The 22864-nt window shown below is 42.5% G+C and overlaps 1 protein-coding gene across 2 annotated transcripts in view; it reads left to right on the plus strand.

Moving 5' to 3' along the window:
• The window catches only part of RCL1 (RNA terminal phosphate cyclase-like 1), a 64946-nt gene that overhangs the window by 31415 nt on the left and 10667 nt on the right, over positions 1–22864 (plus strand). For both annotated transcript variants that reach the window (XM_010860718.1, XM_010860719.1), the window contains 3 exons: positions 13580–13705; positions 17658–17814; positions 21567–21670. In XM_010860718.1, the coding sequence (XP_010859020.1) occupies positions 13580–13705; positions 17658–17814; positions 21567–21670 (387 nt within the window). The remainder of the gene's footprint in view (positions 1–13579; positions 13706–17657; positions 17815–21566; positions 21671–22864) is intronic.

Consider the following 22864-nt stretch of genomic DNA (forward strand, 5'->3'; position numbering starts at 1 on the left):
TTCTCAAGAGTCTCCTCCAACACCACAGTTCAAAAGCATCAGTTCTTCAGCACTCAGCTTTCTTTATAGTCCAACTCTCACATCCACACATGACTGCTGGAAAAACCATAGCTTTGACTAGATGGACCTTTGTCGGCAAAGTAATGTCTCTGCTTTTTAATATGCTGTCTAGGTTGGTCATAGCTGTCTTTCCAAGGAGTAAGCGTCTTTTAATTTCATGGCTGCAGTCACCATCTGCAGTGATTTTGGAGCCCAAGAAAGTGAAGTCTGTCACTGTTTCCATTGTTTCCCCATCTGTTTGCCATGGAGTGGTGGGACCAGATGCCATGATCTACATTTTATTAATGTTGAGTTTTAAACCAGCTTTTTCACTCTCCACTTTCATTTTCATCAAGAGGCTTTTCAATTCCTCTTCACTTTCTTCCATAAGGGTGGTGTCATCTGCATATCTGAGGTTATTGGTATTTCTCCCTGCAACCTTGATTCCAGCTTGTGTTTCATCCAGCCTGGCATTTCACATGATGTACTCTGCATACAACTTAAATGAGCAGGGTGACAATATATAGCCTTGACATACTCCTTTCCCAATTTGGAACCAGTCTGTTGTTCCATGTCCAGTTCTAACTGTTCCTTCTTGACCTGCATACGGATTTCTTAGGAGACAGGTAAGGTGGTCTGGTATTCCCAGCTCTTTAAGAATTTTCCTCAGTTTTTTGTGATTTACACAGTCAAAGTCTTTGGCGTAATCAATAGAGAAGAAGTAGATAATTTTTCTGGAATTCTCTTGCTTTTTCTATGATCCAACGGATGTTGGCAATTTGACCTCTGGCTCCTCTGCCTTTTATAAATCCAGCTTGAACATCTGGAAGTTCTCGGTTCACGTACTCCTGAATCCTGGCTTGGAGAATTTTGAGTATTACTTCACTAGTGTGTGAGATGAGTGCAGTTGTGTGGTAGTTTGAACATTCTTTGGCATTGTCCTTCTTTGAGATTGGAAGGAAAACTGACCTTTTTCCAGTTCTGTGGCCACTGCTGAGTTTCCATATTTGCTGGCATATTGAGTGCAGCTTTAACAGTATCATCTTTTAGGATTTGGAATAGCTCAACTGGAGTACTGTCACCTACACTAGCTTTGTTTGCAGTGATGCTCCCTAGGGCCCACCTGGCTTCACATTCCAGACAACAATCTTGGAAAAATCTCAACAGTGAACTTGTAATTATTGGCTGAGATAGGGTATTTTATTATCTGCCTCATCATAACTAGACTGACTGATTGATTCATTTATTTTTTTTGGTTAACACTTAAGCAAACAGTTCCACTGTTTGTTACACTCTCTTGAGGGCTTTGATTTGGGGGCTACCAATGCACTGTAGTCCCTGCTTCAGAAGAGCTCATCGTCTGGTGAAGGAAATGAATGTACAGATACATAATTCTGCTATAATGTATAAAGTGATGTAGATGATGTTCAGTGGGTTGGAGGAACTAAGAGTAGAGTGGCATATTTGTCTGGAAGATGTGAGAGAGCTGACTAGTAATTAATAATATCTACCATTTAGTAATTGCTTATTCTGAACTATGATAATTTATATACTTAATTAATTTTTTATTTTTTAAACTATTGAGATGTGGTTGACATACAAAAAACTGTATATATTTAATGTGTACCACTTGAGGAGTTTGGAGAGAGATATATATATACCTGTGAAACCATCAGCCCAATCAGTGCCATAAGTGTTTCTATCACCTCCAAAAGTTTCTTTTCATCCTCTTTGTTATTTTAATTTTTTGTGATAAGAATACTTTTAACATAAGATTTATCCTCTTAGCAAATTTTAAGTATGCAATATAGGCATTACAGTGTATAGTAAGTGTCTAGGAGAAGGAAATGGCAACCCACTCCAGTGTTCTTGCCTGGAGAATCCCAGGAACAGGGGAGCCTGGTGGGCTGCCGTCTATGGGGTCTCACAGAGTCGGACACGACTGAAGCAACTTAACAGCAGCAGCAGCAGGACTTATTTAGATTCCTCATATACATGGGATCATGTAGTACTTGTTCTTATGTATCTGGTTTATTTCAGATAGCATAATATCCTCCGGGTTCACCCATGTTGCCACAAATGATAACATTTCCTTTTTTGAGGATGAATAACATTATGAATCCATATACCACATTTTCTTTATCCATTTGTCTGTTGGTAGACATTTAGGTTGCTTTTATACCTTGGCTATTGTAAATAATGCTGAAAAAAAAATATAGGAATCCATGTGTATTTCTTTGAGATCCTAAGTTAAGTTTCTTTAGATATATGTCCAGAAGTGGGATTGCTGGATCAGATGGTAGTTCTATTTTTAATTTCTCAAGGAATCACCATACTGTTTTCTATAGTGGCTTCACCAGTGCATGTTCCCACTAGCAGTGTACAAGGACTCCCTTTTCTCCATACCCTCACCAACACTTCTTACTTATTTATTTTTTGATAATCACTGTCCAAATGGGGTGAGGTGATATCTCAGTGTAGTTTTAATTTGTAGTTCCTTGGTGATTAGTGATTATTGAGTGCCTTTCCATGTTTTAGTTTGCCATTTGTATGTCTTTTGGGGAGAAGTGTCTATTCAAGCCCTTTGCCCATTTTTAAGTAGAGTTGTTTGTTCATTTTGCTACTAAATTGTAAGATAAGGTGTGCTGTATCTTTTGAGTGTTAATCATATATATGAATTTCAGACATTTTCTCTAATTACATAGGTTGCCTTTTCACTCTGTTGTTTATTTTGCCTCCTTTTTTTTTTCCTTTTTGGTATTCAAGAAATCATTGCTGAAGCTAAAAGTCTTCCTCACTGTTTTCTTCTCAGAGTTTTACAGTTTAAAGTCTTACATTTGTCTTTAATTCATTTTGAGTTTATTTTTGTACCTGGTGTGAAATAAGAATCCTCTTTCATTCTCTTGCATATAGGTATTGTTTTCCCAACAGTGTTTATTGAAGAGGATATCCTTTCCCCATTGTATATTCTTGGCAACCTAGTTGAAGGTCAAGTGACTAGATATGCATAGGTTTATTTCTGGGCTCTCTGTTCTGTTTTTTTTTTTTTAATGTTAGTACTATACCGTTTTGATTTTGGTAGCTTTGTAACATATTTTGGTATCAGGACCTGTGATGCCTTCAGCTTTGTTCTGCTTGCTCAGAATTCTTTGGCTATTTGGAGTCCTTTGTGGTTTCATATAAATCTTAGGTTTATTTTTTCCCTATTTTTATTAAAAATAAATGTGAGATTTTGGTAGTGATTGCCTTGAATCTGCAGATTGCTTTGGAAAGTATGGACATTTTAACAATATTAATTTTTCCAGTCTTTGAACATGGCCTGTGTTTTCCTCTAAAGTCTTTTAAAATGTCTTTTATCAGTGTTTTGTAGTTTTTAGTGTGTAGGTCTTTCACTTCCTTGGTGAAGTTTATTTCTAAGAATTTAGGTTGTTTTAAATGCTATTGTAAATAGGATTGTTTCTTTGATTTTTTTTTTGTGGGTAGTTTGTTGTTAGTGTATAGAAACTCAACTGATTTTTGTATGGTGATTTTGTATCATGCAACTATATTGAATTCATTTATTCTAACAGTTTTTTTGGGGGGATGCTGTTCTTTAGGATTTCTACATATAAGATCGTCTTCTGCAAAAAGAGATAATTTTACTTTTTCCGTTCCAATTTGAATGCATTTTCTTTTTCTTACTTAATTACTCTGGCTAGGACTTCTAGTATTATGCTGAATAGAAATGTCAAGAGTGGGCATCTTTGCTTTGTTCTGAATTTTATAGGAAAAGTTTTCAGTTTTTCACCATTAAAGATAATGTTAGCTTTGGGCTTTTCATATATGGCCTTTATTGTGTTGAGGTAAGTTGCTTCCATGCTTAATTTGTTGAGAGGTTTTTTGTTTTGTTTTTTTATCATGAAAGAGTGTTATTTATCAAATGCTTTTTCTGCAGCTATTGAGACAATGATGTGATTCTTATCCTTCATTCTGTTAATGTGAGGTATCACATTGTTTGATTTGCATATGTTGAACCATTCTTGCATCTCAGGGATAAATACCACCGTGTCATGTTGTGTGACCCTTATAATATGCTGTCGAACTCAGTTTGTTAATATTTTTGAGGTTTTTTGCATCCGTGTTTGTCAGATATATTGGCCTGCAGTTTTCTTGTATTATCTTTGGCTTTGGTGATCCTAATCTCATAAAATGAGTTTGGAAGTGTTTCCTCTTGGATTTTTTTTTAGAAGTTTAAGCATCGGTGTTAATTCTTCTTTGAACATTTGATAGAATTCACCATTAGAGTCATCTGCTGAAGCCACCTGGTTATGGGTTTTTCTTTGTTGGGAACTTTCTGATTACTGGTTTAATCTCTTTACATGTAACTGATCTGTTCAAGCTCTCTGTTCTTGATTCAGACTTGAAAGTTTTTATGTGTATAGGGGTTTATTTATTTCTTCTAAGTTGTCTAGTTTATTGACATATAGTCATTTATAATAGTCCCTCATGATGTTTTCCAATTTCTGTGGCGTAAGTTGTTAATATTTCCTTTCATTTCTGATTTTACTTATTTGAGTTTTGTCTTGTCTTAGTCAAGCTAAAGTTTGTCAGTTTTTATCTTTTCAAAAAATCAACTATTTCATTAAGTTTCTTCTATTGTTTTTCTGTTTTATTAATGTCTAATCTGCCAACTTTGAATTTGGTTTCTTTTTCTAGTGTAAAATTAGGCTGTTTGAGATCTTCCTTTGAAAGAATGTTAGCACTTATCAGGCGGTCCTAAGATGGCGAAATAATAGGACAGGGAGACCACTTTCTCCCCCACAAATTCATCAAAAGAACACTTGAACGCTGAGTAAATTCCACAGAACAACTTCTGAATGCTGGCGGAGGACATCAGGCAACCAGAAAAGCACTTATCAGTATAAAATTTCTTAGTACTCCTTTTGTTGCATTCGTAAATTTTGGTATGTTCTGTTTTCATTTTCATTTGTCTCTTGTTGGATCTTCTTTTATCGATTCAGGCACTCTGTGTCTTTTGATTGTGGAGTTTAATACATTTATATTTTATATACTTTATTCTTAACCTCAAAGTGAGTCTGAATTCACTTCTATCCTATTTTGTGGATGTAGAAACTGAGGCTTCAAACACTTAAGGAATTTGCTCCCATATAACATTGCTAGTAATGGTAGAGCTGGGATTTGAGCCCTGTCTCTGTGGCCCATGCCTTTAACCTCTGCTTTTTCCTGTAGAGAGGACAGGGCATTTGGACTGAGCTTGAAGAATAGAGGCTTGTAAAGCGGGACAAAGAAGGAGGAGTGCTGTGGACGGAAATGTGGGCCTGTGGAGGGAACAGTGCCCAGCCGTTCTGGGGAGCGGCAGGCGATGTGGTGTGGCCTGAATGCAGGTCACTCAAGGATGTCAAGTGGAAGATGGGATGAAAAGTGAGAGCAGGAGCCTGTGGAGACTGGAGGCTGTGCTGAGGAATTGACCTTCATTCAGAATCAGTAATTTTCTTTTGGAAAGAGAATTTAGAATTTGCACATTAACCAAATAACTCCAGTGGTACAGAAAGAACTTTTGGCTGTTTTTGGCTCATTGTAGAAATTTTGGTAGGTATGAGTTGGAAAACAAAACAAAACAAAAGCACCTCTTCACTGCACTCACTTAGAGGCAGAGATAGTAAGGAATTATCATGCCCTAAAGAGAGCTGGTGAGGGTTGTGTCTTGGGGACAGGTGAGGGCTGCTAGTTTATGAAGGTCTCCTAGAGGCAGGATGGATAGGATGCAGTGATCACCTGGGTCTGTGCTAGAGGAATAGGGAGTCCTTGAGTATGATTTTGATGCTTCTCACTTATACCCCTGAATAGACGTATTTGTTCAGATAGAAACTGCAAATGTTTGGGGTGGGGTGTGGCCATGTGGTTGGCAGTGAAAATAAGTTTAGTTTTACTCATGTTGGGTTTTATGATTCCAGGTAAGTACATGGATAAGTCCAGAAAGGACTTAGAAATTGGGAATGTAGAACTTCCTAGGAAATGTAGGACTCAGGGACAAGGAAAGCTAGAAATGGATGGTTGTGGCATCAGCCACTATGTAGAAGGCAACAGAAGAGGATGGGACCCTGAAAGGTCACTAAGATTTGAAAGCAGAAAGCAACGTTCTTCCAGGAAGGGAGACTAGGGAAAATCAGAGTTGAATGGGGAATAAAGAAATCAGTGATACTTCATTAAAAATAAATAAATTAAAACTACACTGAGATGCCATCTGTCACTAGTTAGATTGGTAAAGAAACTAAAGCTTGACATAATATTCTGATGAAAGGTTGGTGAGAAGGTGAGACAATGTAATTAGTATGATTAAGAATTTGACAGTATCTAGTAAAATTCCTAGACATCAAGGGAGCTGTCAAAGGCTACTAGAGTCATGTCAAATGGACACGGAAGCCAACTTGAAGTGGCTCCTACTAGCCAAAGATGGGACAATCTAACTACCAATAAAAATAACTACAGATCAATTGATTACACATTAAATAAGGTTACATCCACAAATTTATTATGATACTTAAAAAAAAAACCTGTATTGATCATCCTTGAAAATCGACCCATTCTTTTGAAAATCAGTAGTAAAAGTCAACCATTTTTTCTGCTTTTCCTATACAAACTGATAAGGGGAAGTTGATGAGGGAAAGTCTCTGTGTATCAAGGTATTGACTCTTTGTTTATGAATAAATTGCAAATAGTTTTTTTCTTAAAAAAATAAAGAGAGAAGAAAATGCAGCTTATTAGAAGCCAAGTCAGTGCCTTAAAGGGCCCAGAGGAGTAAGCATTAGGCCAAGCCGAGGGACTCACAGGAGGCTGCCACTGATAACCCTGAGGGCTCTTTCCAGTGAGTGTTGGAGTCAGAGGCCAGATAACCAGTTCTGGGCTGCAGAGTGATGGGGGGAAATGGTGGCAAGCAGAAGCTACTCTTTCAAGAACTTTGAAAGGAAAGAGAATGGAAAGAAAGATATGGTGATAACTTGAGGAAAAGAATTGAGAACATCCCCTCTCTTTAACAAAAAGATTGATGATTTGAGTATTTTTGTAGGTTAAGTAGATTTACGCATGAGAGAGGGAGACTGACAAAGCAAGGTAACAAGGCGATTAAAGCTAAAGCACAGATGCTAGAGTCAGACAGATGTGGCTCTAATTTTGGCTTTGCCATTCACTGATGTTGGGGTTTTGGCCCCAAACTTTGGTTGACACATTTATCATTGGGCCAGTTTATGACTGCTGTGTGGGGCTGTTGATGCTGTGCTGTGCTCAGTCTTGTCTGACTCTTTGTGACCCCATTAGTCCGCCAGGCTCTAATGAAGTTTAAATGGAGTAATAGATGTGTAGTATGAGAAACTGGGCTGGTATAAGTAAGTATTTGGTAAATGGTGGCTGCTCTTGTTTTTATTATTATTTAAGAGGAGATGGATTGAAAATGCAGGTGTATGGTAAGAATGGCTCTAGATGGAGCATTTTGATGATGATTGGAAAGGGGTAGGAGGCATTTTGAATTTTTACTGAGTTAGGATGGGTTCCAGGGTGAGGGGACTGGCAGGGGTGTGATAAGGGAATGTGACAAGGGTGGCGAAGATGTGGGCCACTTAGGCATTGTGAGGGGTGTGTCCAGTGGGGCACAGTAACTCAGGATAAGGAAAAGGCTGTGGCACTGCAGTAAGGGCTCAGCTGAAGTGAGGTGTTTTCATGGTGCTAGCTGTGTGGTGTGTGGCTAGTCCAGCAGCAATTGGCAGCCTAGAAGGAGGAGTGGAGGAGGCAGGAGGCCATCTTCATGCAGGACTGGGTGTGGATCGACCAGGTGAGTGAGATGTGCAGAAGTATGGAGTACAGGGCGTATTAGTGAGCGTGTCATTGGAGCGACGGCCGGTGCACTCCTTACTGAGGAATGCAGCAGAGGCTGCCAGCCTGGAGAAGGCACATGGTCATGGGGTTGGAAACCTTCACAGTTTTTTTTTTTTTTTTCTTCACAGTTTTAATGGAAATAGACGTGTGTGTTGTGTAGAAGAACTTGACATTGTGTTTAGGGAGTTGTATTTCGGGGTTTCCAATGTTAAGAGTGGTAGAATTCTAGGTGCCGACAAGATGATGGTAAGGGCAAGTGTTGGACGTGGGGGGCCGGATGGGGTTGGGTGATGGCTTTCCTGGTGGGGATTTGATATGAGTAGAAAGGATGTGTGCTTCTAGGGGTGATAGGGGCTTAAAGTCAAGTTTTGTATTTTTCAGGAGGGTTAAGGGTGGTCTTACTTGGAGGAAAGGAACTGTGGAGTGGATTGCCTTTTCAGAGGCCTTGACTGGATTGCATGGTGAGTAGTGAGGGCACGATGTAGGGTGGATGCAGAGCCACAGGACAGAGAGAGCTGTTGCTGAGATAAAAGAAGAAACTTGGGGTGCTGCCTGAAGTTCTTTTTAGGAATTATCAAGAACAGAAGAACTTGTAAGAGAGCTTCCCTGGATTAATGTCTGTTCTCTGCAGGGCTATCCTTGGGCCCAACCATAGGCCAAGACTTGTGCATGTAGGGGGGAATATGGCTGGTGGAGGAGAAATGGTACCTTTCCCAGGGAACCCCCAGGTTGATGGATGCTTACATTGACGTCTGAAGGTGATGGTCGACTCTCATATTCTCCGACTCTTAGGAGATAGAAACAGGTTATAGAGGAATGGAAATGTGATGCAAGTGTGTGCTAAGTTGCTTCAGTTCTGTCCGTCTCCTTGCAACCCTGTGGACTGTAGCCAGTCAGGCTCCTCTGTCCATAGGCTTCTCCAGGCAAGAATACTGGAGTGGGCTGCCACTTCCTCCTCACAGGGGATCTACCTGATCCAGGGATTGAACTTACATTTCCTGCATTGGCAAATAGGTTCTTTACCACAGGTGCCACCTGGGAAGCCTGGTGATGCTAGTAGGTGGATTTTCATTTTAAAAACTAGAGATACCTGTTTTGCTTGATGCACGTTAGTTACTTATGTGCATGTTTAGTCGTTTAGTCATGTCCGACTCTTTGCGACCCCATGGGTTGTAGCCAGCCAGGCTCCTCTGTCCATGGGATTCTGAAGGCAAGAATATTGGAGTGGGTTGCCATTCCCTTCTCCAGGGGATCTTCCCAACCCAGGAATTGAACCAGGGTCTACTACATTGCAGGTGGATACTTTCCTGCCTGAGCCACCAGGGAAGCCCCCCTAGTTACTAATAGCTCGACCTCATTCTCCTTAACATTGAATTTCACTGTGTACAAATTCCAAGTTAAACCCTGTTGATGGCCATTGGGATGTCTTCTGTTCTTCACTGTTGCCAAAAATGTTGTGGTTAATGGCCTTGTACACAGAGTCCTACACACTTTCAGAACTATTTCAGTTTGTTTTTTCCATTTAGAGATTTGTTTCTTCAGTGCTGTGTCATGGCAGTGAACTCTGCTTGGAGTCCACTCTCTCAGTTTGGAAATGTGATTTCCAGTGTGTGCTCTCTTTGTTTACCACAGTCCTGTGGTAACAACGTGGGTTGCATGGAGGCTGTTACACTGGGGTCTCACATGTACTCTGTACCAGGTGTACAAAAGCCTTGTGAGTTTTTTGATGCCTTTGATGAAGATGCCAGGAAACAGGGAAAGCTCTGGGATTGTACAGGGTTTTACATAACAGCTGAAGCAGCTGTTGTACCCTAGGCATCTGGGATGTAACCTCATTCCTCCCCTGCTTTTTTCTGGCGTTCTTCGAACATTCCCTGTGTAGGCTCTGAGCCAGAAGGATGCTGGTGAGGTCCCAGGCGGTTCCCCTTCCTTGAGGCTGGGGATAGGACACCTGTGCCTTCCCCCATCTAGCCCTAACTCTAGTCCTTCCTCTAAACTCCCCACGCAAGTCGACACAGCGCCCTTGCCCAGATCCCAGTCTGCAAACCAGACATTCCAGCTGCTGATCTGCAAAGCTGCCCGTTTCACAGATACCCCAAAGGAATGTGGGTTTGAATTGAGATCACTTTCTTGGCCAGCTTTGGAGCCTGGGAGAAAAGAAGCTGCTTTTGGAAAAAGCTTTAGCAGGGGTTTGTTACTTGCAAGGCTGGTTAACAGTTGGGCTGAGCTTGGAGGTTATATTCCCCATAGGAGGACTCAAGCTGGGAGAAATAGCCCCATTCTCTTGTGTGTGTCTGTGGTTTTAACTGTTCCCCCTCCCCCGCCACCCCTGTCCCTGCAGAGTGCATCTCTCTGACTGACTGGCCAGGGCCTGGGAGGGAGCTGGTGGCGTTCCTGCCAGCAGCTGTGACTGGATGGTGCGGTTGCCTTTTATTTACTGCCACCCACTCTCTTACTCCCCACTGCCTGAGAGAGAAAGAAACACTGTCTTTCAATTTTGTGATGCTGTCCCAGTAGTTCATGATTGGATGTATAAGAGTCAAGAGAAGAAGCTGGGGTGGAGGCAGGAGAGGGGCATGAGGTGGAGTTTGTTGGACGATCCGGTTTCCTTTCTCTTAATTGTAGGGAGGGTACTTAGAGAGTGAGTCTCTTGCTTTGTGTTCACACATACCCTCACTCCTTAGCCTTCTCTGACTTGTAACACCAGGGAGGGTGAAGGGTAGGAGTTCCATATGCCCTGTAGCCATGAACTTGTCTTTCATGGATATGAGTTCTTAGTATGGTACTCATAAAAGGCCCCTGGAATTGTCTGCAGAATTGTGTGTTCACGTGTGTCTTGAGACAGGGTTCATGGCTTTTACCAGATTCTCAGAGAGGTCTCTTACTCCTGAGAGGAAAGAACCTCTGCTTTGGGGTTTGAACCTTGGACTGCCAGTAGGAAAAGCAGTAGTGGACATTCACTGGGCTCCAGCTACACACAAGGCATGGCTGAGCGCCTGACATGCATTGTTTCAGTTGAGCTCCCAGACCTTGTGAAGGAGAGTATTATGATCGTTATTTTTGTAACAATGAGGATGCGGAGGCACCAGGTTTTCAAGTAGCAATAATCACACCTTGGATAAAGCTTGTTGGCTATGATACCACCACTGTGCAAAGCCAGAAGCACCAGGTATAGCACATTGGTTCCAGAATGATGCAGTTTGCCGGAGCTGGGACTTAATACAGATAGTCCGATTCTAGAACTCTTAGCCAGTGTTGGTAGGACCTCCATACCAAGCCAGAGAGCACCACAATGACTCTGGGATGCAGCCGGCTTTAAAGTTCCTTTCCTTCATTACTACAGTGCCTGAATTCTAGTACACGCTTCCATTGGCCCCGATTAGCACTTTTACCTACTGAGTTTCCACATCCCTGGAGGGATCGGGGAAGAAGATTGCCTTTGGGAAGTCGTATCTGTTTAATTTTGAATCTTGGTTCTGTGATTCAGTTGTCTTCAGTGAGACCCCTGAAGCAGAAACCCATGGCCTTACCTCAAGGTTGCTGCTAAGTCATTTCAGTCGTGTCCGACTCTGTGTGACCCCATAGATGGAAGCCCACCAGGCTCCCCCGTCCCTGGGATTCTCCAGGCAAGAGTACTGGAGTGGGTTGCCATTTCCTTCTCCGATGCATGAAAGTGAAAAGTGAAAGTGAAGTCACTCATTCATGTCCGACTCTTAGCGACCTCATGGACTGCAGCCTACCAGGCTCTGCCATCCATGGGATTTTCCAGGCAAGAGTACTGGAGTGGGGTGCCATTGCCTTCTCCTACTTCAAGGTTACGTGAGCATAAAATAAGATGACCATGTACCTGAAAGAACTTTGAAAGCCACGAGCACCATGGGATTATGTATCAGGATAGTGACATCTGTATTTTCCTGTAGAATGCAGGCACTTCAGGCCTCAGAGGGACAGCACCCTCTTGGTCCAAAGGGTATGAGACCTGGGACTGTTTATCGAAGCTGCCTGTGGTCAAAAGTACGTTCTGGACAGAAGAGGTGGTGATGTAACTGGGCTGTGTGTGTGTGTGTGTGTGTATTGAAAAATCCCTCTTTACTCTTTCCTCATTTTGGGTTTGTCCTTTGAGTCAAGTCAAATATTTATCGAGTATTTCTGAGTACAAAAGTAGTGTATGAGAGACTTGTGAGGGATACGGAGGTAGAGCCCCTTTCATTATGAAGCATGCAGTGTTATCGGAGAGCACGGACGGCCTGAGTGTATATGAAGGGAGACGTGTGGTAAGTTCAAGTGCAGACCACAGGTGGGGCGTCCTGGAGGGTTTCAGGAGAGAGGGAGAACTCCAGGTTGGAAGAATGGAAGCAGGTAGATCAGGCTGAGGGATTTGGACACTTTGGTTCATGGAGCTGGGGATGGTGGTGTTGGATTGGGGATGAACCAAACAGACTAGGGGTCTGATCGCAAGATCTGGGAGGGCCTGGAGTTACTGGGAGCTTCTCCCTTACATGTGGGAGCTGGATCTTTTGGTGAATGTCCAGGATGGGTCAGAAAGGGGAGCTTGATGCCAGTCAGATTCTTTGGTTTTTGTTTCTGCAGTCCAAATGAAAATTAAATGTGTTATTGACAGTAATTTTCGAACAGTTGGGCTGGGCTGGGGAGACCACACACCTGGTTTTCCCTGTTGGACTTTGTGCCTGGGGTTTGGATCAGAGTAATGGAAAGATCATGTGTTGTTCTTCGTTTCTTTAGCCCCTCGTTCCACATGCACAGCCAGCCCCTAACCATACATCGGACATTGGAAGTGCTTAGTACATACTTACTTTTTATTTGGTTGGTTGATTTGGGGAGAACCAGTCTGTAATAAAGTTTAATTTGAGGCAGTAGTTTCCAGTTCCTCCAGCAGCACTCTTTTAATTTGAGTTGATTTGAGTTGCCAATATCTTTCCTTTCCTTTCTGAGGCTGTCCTGTTGTAAAAGTGCTAATTATCACTAATTGGACCATTAGGTAGCAGTTGTAAGGAGCCTGTATCAGCCATAAATAGCATTGTCGGCACTTACATAATCGAAAATAGGCGTAAGTTAAAAACCTGTTTAGACCTATATAGACAGTCCCACTATGTTCTTTTACTAATGTTTTTTCTGCTTCTTTTGTCAGCATACCATGGGGTGGATTGGGTCACCCAGAGGCCCAGGTCAGTCCCAGTGGGGTGTCTGTCCTGGTCTTAGGTTTCTAAGAGAAAGACTTAATGGTAACAGCAATGGGGATGTTCAGAGAATACTTCAAAGGGAGTCTGGCGCATGCCATACAGGGGGGCAATTGCCTTTACTTGTTCCAAAATTGAGGTGAACCATTTCTAGCGGGGAGGGAATGGGTAGGCAATCTAGAGCAGGGTTGGCAGCTGCTTTTATTTTATACTTTCCAAGTGTCTATATTGTTTGGGTGTTTTTCATCCAGGACTTTTTATAACAATACAAAAATTATATAATAATAAAAATAATAATGTAAAAATTGAGTTATGATACTACAAAGTTTAGTAATTAAATACAGGTGGAGAATAGAATGAAATTAGAAACATCATTTTGTTATGGCAGTACCACAAATATTTGCTAGCTTTGTGACTGACTTTTCTCCGCTGTGGAGTCCAAGCAGAATGACACCCTTAACTCCAAGTTGCAGGTATTCGGTACGTGTATCACCTCAGATGGCAAACCGGATTGTGGATTCTGCAAGGAGCATCCTCAACAAGTTTATACCTGATATCTATATTTACACAGACCACATGAAAGGCATCAACTCTGGGAAGTAAGTGTCTGTGCATTTTGGAAGCCTAATTCTGCCGCCTCCCTAAGCATTTTTCATACTCCTGGTCTCTGATTGAAGCTTAAGCTGCCAGCTCTGAGGTTGGGCAGCCAGAGGAAGAATGATTCGCCTTTTTTTTCCTTCTGACTTACTGCCATTGTCACCACCAAGTATATTCTGAGCATCTATCACATGGAAAGCATCGCCGTGCCCAGTGCTGGGTGATGAGGGTTTGAGATACCAGCCTCAGGGAATTAAAACCCAGCTATTAATAAAAGTGCCTCCAGCTTTAAATCCCCTTTGCACTCTGTTCCCACTAAAAAGTAAAGTAAACAAAGTTCTCCCACCCTGAATAAATAACAATTTAGGGAAAAAAATCCTTTGTTGGTCTAAGTGCCAGTCGGTGTCTCTCTCCATCAAGGGGAACAACACCCTTAGAGCCAGAGAAACTTGTTATTGCAGATTTTAATTTGGTTTAGTTAGAGCCTTTGTGGAAAACCTCACGTTAGAACATAAAAAGTTAATAATGATGATTTATGTAATGAAAATATCTGTTTTAGGCTTTTGTTATATATTTAGAAACCACTAATTTTTTATTATGAAAATGTTAAGCATACAGAGAAGTTGGAAGGATAATACAGTGTACACTTGTATATTTTTCTTACTTGTAAGTAGAGATTATTTTGCCAAATTTGCTTTCCTTGTATGTGAGTTTTCTCTGTTTTTGCTGAGCCATTTTAGTGTGAATGACAGTATCTTTACACTCTGGACCTGAACTTTTCAGGTTGTGTCTTACAAAAGTAAGAACATTAGACACTGACAATTGTGAGATAAGAAATCAGTTTTTTTCCTAAGTTGTACCACAGCTCATCCTTTCATAGTCCTTTCTCTGAGCTTTCTTTAACCTCAGCAAAAGAAGGAAAGAGAGGGGAAAGAAGGGGGCGAGTGTGTTATGGGATCTCTGACCTTCATGAGGCCTAAGGAAAAGATAAAGGAGGTTTCACAAATGCAGTGGTGGCTCTTTGTCCAGAGCAACAGAGGAGGTGGTGTCAGAGCTTAGAGTTGGGACAGGATTTGTGTGCAAAGCTGGCCTTTTCCCTGGGAATTGGAAAGGTCAGTGATGGTCCCAAACTTTTGGTGTATTGCTCAAATACCACTGGTGGTGTCCTCATTCCTAACATGTGAGTGATAATGCCTACATCCCTAGGTTACTGTTACTGTAAAGATGAAAAGATCCCATATGTAAGCCCCTAATGCAATGCCGGGCACATAGTAGGTGCTGCAGAAATGGTAGCTGCTAATGCCGTTCTTGCCTTTTTCCTCCCTTCTTGGCTGCAGGTCTGGGATTATGTGTCAGCTGTTTTTGGGGAGAGGGAATTACAAGGGATGGCGGAGGATAGGTGGTGCCAGCAGCTGTCTGAGTGGCCTGATCTCTGTCGTGCCTTGTCATCTGGCTTCTCGCTCTACAAAGAAGCAGAGCAGACCAAAAGGCTGTGCTCCCAGCTAGAATGTGGCTTTTCATAATGCCATCATTGACCAGCCGACCCTAGTGCTGCTTAAGGCCCATATTTGCGAATAATGAGTAGGAAGCTCACATGTGTATGGAGATGTAGGCATAATGTAGCCTTGTTTTACAGGTAAAATTTACCTATAAAACCAATGCACGATGTTAAATTTGCATTCTGCTTTCTAAATAACAAGTTACGGTTGACAAACAGTGATCTTCCTTCTCCCTTATGAAATTACAGTCACGAGTAGCTATTTTCCTTTTCTAATTCAGTGACGTGTCCTCGTAAGTTAAGCTTGCTGAACTCTGGGAGTGAGTCCTGTGTGGCCACGCCCTGGGACTTTGGGAGCCAGCAGTTCTTGGGGACCTGTGTCAGTTGTTTATCCAGTGCACATTTGTCCAGCATGGTCCCATTTTGATTCCCAAAGTCATGACTTTTTTGAAAAATCTAACCATTTATCAATGAGAAAGCTTTGGAGCCCGTTATCTATAAACTGTACTAATGCCATCTTCAGTGAGGTCACTTGGTGATCAGCTGCTTTGTCAGCATAACTTGAAATAGGCCTGATAATATACATAGCCCAAATTGGGGGGTGGGGGATGTCGGCATAACGTGCATAGAGCATAATATGTTATCGTGTTTTTTCTGTAAAACAAATACGATACCAACAGTCTTGATTAAATGTGAAGTTCATTGTAATAAGTACACAATACCTCAAAAATTTCACATGGATGGAAAAGTTTGGAAGTGCTTAGGAACTGCAAGTTAAGTGGGTTTGAGCAGTGATGATGGCTTGTCTCCTGGCCCTTCCTCCCTCCGTTTTCTCTTTGTCATTTTGTGCCACTACCTCTGCTGATGAGTTGGGTGCCCCCTTCCCTTCTCCTGGTCAAGTGAGTCATAGGCAACTTGAGATTGTGCTTTAAATGTCCCATGATGATGCTGGGAAGTACAGTGTTAGATTGTTGAGTGTGACTCAGAGTGCCCTGGAACCTGTGTTCTCACTGCTCCCTCTCCCCTTGGCAGGTGTTATTAACCTTTGGCTGTATAGACAATCAATTTTTTTTTTTTTTAAAGAAATTAAGGACCAACCAGTATAGTTAGCCCCTGTTGTGAGCTCATATAGTACATTATTAATTTTACATGTAGTTTTTCTGAAACAAATATTTTGGCTAGTTTTGTGCTAGATGCATAGAAGGTGCTTCATGAACATGTATGTTGAATTGTGTTAAAGGAGGCAGGGCTGTATCGTGCTTGCATGTGGAGTGTACTGCTGGGAGCTGGATATAGCTAACCCTGGAACAACGCTTGGATTAGGAGTGCTGAACTTCCCTGTACTCGAAACCAGCGGTCAGCTCTCCATCTTTGGTTCCTCTGTATCCGGGGTTCATATTTAGTGAAAAAAGATCTGTGTCACTGGACCTGAGCAGTTCAAACCTGTGTTATTTAAGGATCAGTTATATTTGTTTGAAAGGCACTGAGCAAGGTAGACATGAGGTGTCACGTCTAGAAGTTTTGTGGGGAGATGCTTGTGTTTATTATTGTCAGCTGATTTTGTTTTACATCAAACTGGTTGTCACTAAGCCTCATGAGGGCAGGGGCCCGTGTGTGCCCCAGTTCCTGGGTATGTGGAAACTTTCTCCTAAATGTTTTTTGTGTGCATGAGTGCACGAGGCATTTGTGGTCCTGGACTGGTAAGGGTGTTAGGTTCTGGCTGCTGGTGGTCAAAACACCTGGGCGAGAACATGATACTTACTGGCTTCTGGATTCTATTCATTGAATTCTGAGTTAGCGATGTCCCATGGGGACAAAAGCATAAAGGTGTACCTTCTCTAGGCCCGTTCTCCTTGGGTGGTCTTTGCCATCACGGGGCAACAACTTGCTGTGTCTCAAGAAGAGCTATAATCAGGTGGTCTTCAGGCTGCTTACATTTCTGGGGTGGTTGAGTGAGGGCCAAGGAAGTGGAGAACTTGTGTGGTCTTTGGCTTCTGGAAGACCATGTTTGAAATGCATATCAATCTTCTTTCTGGCTGTGTGGACTTGATGCTCATTGCTTGATTTGTCCATTTCCTCAGTTGTAAGGTGGGATGGTAATATTCACTCTGCAGAGTCATGTCAAGCCCCTAGCTCAGAAACTGGCTGAGAGAACTCAATATCTGGTAGCTGTTAGGGTGGCTGTACACGTGGAATGTTACAAACTCGCACAGTGTACGGTGTGGGCGAAGGGAGGGCTGAAAGGCAAAGCAGTGCAGATTCTCATCACCTTTGGTTTTGCCATGTTGTGCCCTCACTGAGTCATGTGTATTTCCAGTGTGAGCTGGTAGGATCTCTAATAAGGCCTGATATAACCAGACAGAGTGCCATCAAAAGGATGTTTGTCTTCTCTTTTGACTGGTGAATGCAAACCCTGCTTCATACACTACTCAGTGTCTGTGCCTTTGAACCTCCAGGTCTCCGGGCTTTGGGCTGTCTCTGGTTGCTGAGACCACCAATGGCACTTTTCTCAGTGCTGAGCTGGCTTCCAACCCCCAGGGCCAGGGCGCAGCGATGCTGCCCGAAGACCTTGGCAGGAACTGTGCCAGGCTGCTGCTTGAAGAGATCTACCGGGTATGTCCTCAGCTTCTGCAGGTCTGGGAGAGGAGCACCTGGAAGCAGTTCCCATGTATCTTCATTAGCAACTTTCTTTCTCTTTGAAGGTCTTCAGTCAAGGAGTTAACCTCTTCCTACCCTTTAGACAGTTCAGCATTAACTAGCTTAGTGGGTTAGCTAACTAGTCAGTGAGCAGAGACTCAGCCCCATTGGTTTGATACAAACAGCAGGTAAGTTTTAACGATTGGGAGGGCAGAGAACTAGAACAGAGTCATGCACGAGGGAGGAGATGAAAAATGAAGCAAGTTAGGCAGTGACTGGCCAACTGAAGGGCACACACTGCCCTCCCCAGAGCAGGGACCTTCTCTCAGCCCTCCAGTCGTTGCCATGGCATGGGTGAGGGCTCGTTCTTCTCAGATTTTTCAAGAAAAACTGGAAAGCTGGATTTGTATGTGACAGTTAATTCAGATAAAAAACAGTGTAGTAGGGTCAACTTTGCACAGCGTTCGGGAGCATTGACGACTGTCTAAGGAAGGCAGGCCTGTGTCAGAGCACAGTAGGGGCTTGGGAAGATGAGACAAAGAAAAAGTGACGACAGGATGCTGAAGACAAGCCTGTACCACCGGTCGTTTTGCTTAGACATTCATCTGCGCTCCTGTCTCTTTCCAGTGGACCTGGGGGAAGTGGATGTATCTCATTACGGAACAGCCCAGTGGGAGCCCACAGGCACAGCTGGAATGTGGGTTTTAGATCTCCATAAATGGCAGATTATAAGCCTCAGGGTGAAAGCACAGTCTACCAGTCCCCAAGACAGAAAACATGCAATCTGGATTAGGTTATTATTTTTTTTCTTTACTCTAGTTAAATTCTACTTTAAACCATTTAATTGTGGCTGGACTGCATTTTTTTTTTTTTTTTAAATCATTAAGAAAACTTCTTTTGTGTGGGTCTGTGATCTTTAATTGCTAAAAAGGATGAAGATGCTTCTTGTTTTTATAATAATTCTTTGTAAGTCTGTGATGTGACATGGTTTAAATAAGTAATAAAAATCCATCTCCTTTGGTACCATTTATTTTTACCAAAGTTTTAATCCTCTGATCTAATTCCTCTTGTTCCATTTATGTCTCATCAGTTACCAAGCCCTCTTGATTTCATTCCAGACTTTCTGGAACTACCCTAGCCTATCCATCCCTCTGGCACCATCTACTACCCTCTTCCCTTCCACACCAACCTCCTCTGATTAGATGTACTGGCTTTCCCTTCTTGCAGAGAGGAAATCCTTTCCACATTCTCTCCAACATCGTCTTCAGTCTAAATCTCCCCCTAAACAGTGATCTGATCTTGTTACTCCTGTGCTCAGAGACCTTCACCAGCTTCTCACTTTCCCAGGATAAAATCAAAACCCTTGACCCAGTGAGAAAAGCCCTGCCTCAGCCTCCCTGCTCCGCCTTGTCCCTGCAGTTTCGTATAGTTCTCCTCAGAGGGCACTCAGCCACTTTCAGGCTGGCCTCCTGGCTGTTCCTCACTGGCCCTGAGTCATATTTTCCCCCATCCTCCTGTTCTTCTTCCCTCTCCAAATCCTGCTCATCACTCCAGGGCCAGCTCAAATCCCCACCTCCACAAAGCCTCTCTCTGATGCTGGGTGAGTGACTACCCCTACCCCATCACCTTGGCAGTCCTGGTGCCCTCAATAGCATAGCTTCATCTTCACCTTGAACTCTTACTGGTTCCTGCTCATATCTCATCTTTATAGTGAGATTGAAGCTACTTGGCACAAGGATTGTATCTTCTGCTTTTGGAGTGGCCCCACCACTCCCTCCATGGTGTCCTGTACACAGACCCTAATATATTTATTGCAGTGAAGTGTTGGTTCAGCACATAATAAAAATCAGTTGAGGAACTTCCCTAGTAGCCTAGTGGATAAGAATCTGCCTGCCAATGCAGGGGACACGGGTTCGATCCCTGGTCCAGGAAGAACCCACATGCCTCAGAATAACTAAGCCCATGTGCCACAACTACTGAGCCTGTGCTCTAGAAACTGTGCTCCTCAACGAGAGAAGCCACTCCGATGAGAAGCCCTCACACCGCAAGGAAGAGAAGCCCCTGCTAGCTGCAACTACAGAAAGCCTGCACAAACGCCAGTGAAGACACAGTGCCACCAAAAATAAATAAATTAATAAAATAAATAAAAATCAGTTGAGAATGGCAGAATAGCACTACAGTGATAGGAAGCAGAGACGAAAGAGAACAGTTTTAATTTTATGAAATGGAGTGAATTCTGTAAAAAAGAAATAGTGTTGTTGGTTCATATATTCTCCATGGGGTCAGGTTTTCCTTTTAGATGGAAATATATGTGCTATATAACTCTTGTTCTAAAATTTGCTAAAGAAGGTAAGTATTGTCCTTTATCAACTCAGGTAGATTTAAGAAGAGCAGATTTTCATAAAGCCTGGCTGGAGGATCCACTTCCTGGTTTTCTTACTCCATTGTAGGAAGTTTTAACGGCAGAGAATGAGTGTCTGCATCTGGGAACTGACTTACTTCCTACCCTGCACACATTGAAAAAGGAGAGAGATGTGCTCACATAAGCAGCAGTAGGCGACCACCTAACCTGTTCAAAGTCTGGGAGATTCTAGCCCTGAACGGTGATGTGTCATGGTTAAAAACTAGATTTCTTGTGATGTGTGCAAAATATGTTGATGTCATCCTGCTTTGGCTATTTACAATGCAAGTTTAAATTGTTTTTGGAACTTCCCTGCCTAAGGGAAGTGGTCCAGTGGCTAAGACTGCATCCTCCCAACACAAGGGGCCAGGTTCAATCCCTGGTCAGAGAACTAGAGCCATGTGCTGCAACTAAGAGTCTGCATGCCGCAACCAAGGATCCCACATGCCGCAACTAAGACCCAGTGCAGCCAAATAAATGAGTAAATGTAGCTAGCTAACTGACTAAATAAATCGTTTTAAATAAAGTTATCCCAGAAAGAATGATCTGAAATAAAGACATTGTTTAAAGCACAAATGGAAACAGCAGGAATGCACACATCAAGTATAAGAATGGCTAAAGTGGTTGAGAAATTCAAGAATGAAAAAAGAAAGGCAACCAAAGCAGTTATACTTCAGGAGAAATTTTTGAAAAGAATTCTGTTCTGCTTCTTGATTTGGAGCAACAGGGAAAATGAAAGATCATGCATAAATAGTAAGAGTGGAGGGATTGCATTTGGGAGGTTCTCCAGTTCTAAGGCACACAGGAAGAGCTGAAGAGGGGAATCTAATGGGACATGGCATGGAGTTTCTGAATGTAATTAAATAAGTGTTTCAGGTAAGACCCTTGAAAGGGAATGGTCCTTTCATGTCAGATTAGCTGTGGTGTTCTCTGAAAGATATTAATAAGTAAAAATGTCATTCACTTAACCCATGTTAATTACCTGTGCAAAAATGATTATGCCTTTTTGCTTATATGTCCTGCTGTGGGTTTAATTACGAAGGGAAAGTTTCATTTTTCCTTAGATATACCTCAGTAAACTTCAATGTCTATTGATTCTGATAGTCTCAACTCATACAATTATTTTGATTAACTGTTAGTTTAACCCCCTACAGTTGTTAATATGAGGATAACTCTTACTCAGTTTTATTATTGTTTGAACTTTGCAGTCTGCTCTTCTGTGTGTCTGCTCTGGGCATCTGTGTCTTTTTTTTTCCTCCCTCTATTTGATTGGTTTTCCATTATCTGATTGGTACAATATTAATCTTTATAGTGTTTTTATTTACAGGGTGGATGCGTGGACTCCACCAACCAGAGCCTGGCTCTATTACTCATGACCCTTGGACAGCAGGATGTTTCCAAAGTCCTGCTCGGACCACTCTCTCCCTACACGTGAGTTGTTTTCTTTCAGCTTCCTTATATTGTCCACTTCTGTTCCCTGATAGCTCAGTTCGGAAAGAATCTTCCTGCAATGTGGGAGACCCTGGTTCTATTCCTGGGTCAGGAAGATCCCCCTGGAGAAGGGATAGGCTACCCACTCCAGTATTCTTAGGCTTCCCTTGTGGCTCAGCTGGTAAAGAATCCTCCTGCAATGTGGGAGATCTGGATTCAGTCCCTGGGTTGGGAAGATCCCCTGGAGAAGGGAAAGGCTACCCACTCCAGTATTCTGGTCTGGAGAATTCCATGGACAGTCCATGGGGTCACAAAGAGTCAGACATGACTGAGTGACTTTCACTTCACTTTGTCCTCCAGTTGCACGAAACCATGAAAGTGTTAAACTGAACACTGTCCTGTGGACACCTGATTGTACTAATTCATAAATGAGCTGGAGGTTGTCGTTTTCATCTGGTGTCTCAAGGATTCGGCCTTCTTTTCTTTCCTGCAGTTTCTTCCTGTCCATCTGTCGCTCCCATGTCCTTAAAGCTGCGTGATATGTGTTTGACAGTTCTGTCTGTGCTTTAGACCTTATTTCCATTTTGGAGGTATACTATTATATATATAGCTTGGGTGTTATTGTTAGTTTTTAAAAATTCCTCTTTTCTCTAGTCATAGGAAAAAGGACTGCCTTTTTGTCCGAAAGACAAAGTTCATAGTAACACCACTGGACTAGGAGGGAAATGCAGAAGTGAGTTTGAGGCCAAGGGGTTGTTATCAGAAGTTGACTGCTGGGTTTTAAAGTAGGCATTCTCCAAAAAGAGCAGATCCTCAGAAGACTTGAATCTAAACAGCACAGTGAAAAAGCATTACTGAAAGTAAGTGAGGTTGCTGTGAACAGCCCTTTTGAGCACTGATATCTCTGTACATGTGTCTGTGTGCTTGAAGATTGTTCTGTAGCCACCTATGGGTGGGTAGCTTGGGAGGAGTGTGCCTTGGGTGCAAGGGAATATTCAGGTAGATATGAGACTGAACTGTCCTTTTTCGGTTATCATGGTACCGATGCTGTATATCTGAAAGGTACAGTACTGTGATAACTGAAGAATGGTGGTGCCATCACATTGAGAAAGACTGGACACTGCAGAGGGGCTGGCACACCCCTGGACCATGGTGTTATGGGCAGAGACCACGGGATTCTTCTGGAGGCTTTTT

The sequence above is a fragment of the Bison bison genome, unplaced genomic scaffold (assembly GCF_000754665.1).
Source record: "Bison bison bison isolate TAMUID 2011002044 unplaced genomic scaffold, Bison_UMD1.0 scf7180017864469, whole genome shotgun sequence".
Lineage (NCBI taxonomy): Eukaryota > Metazoa > Chordata > Mammalia > Artiodactyla > Bovidae > Bison > Bison bison.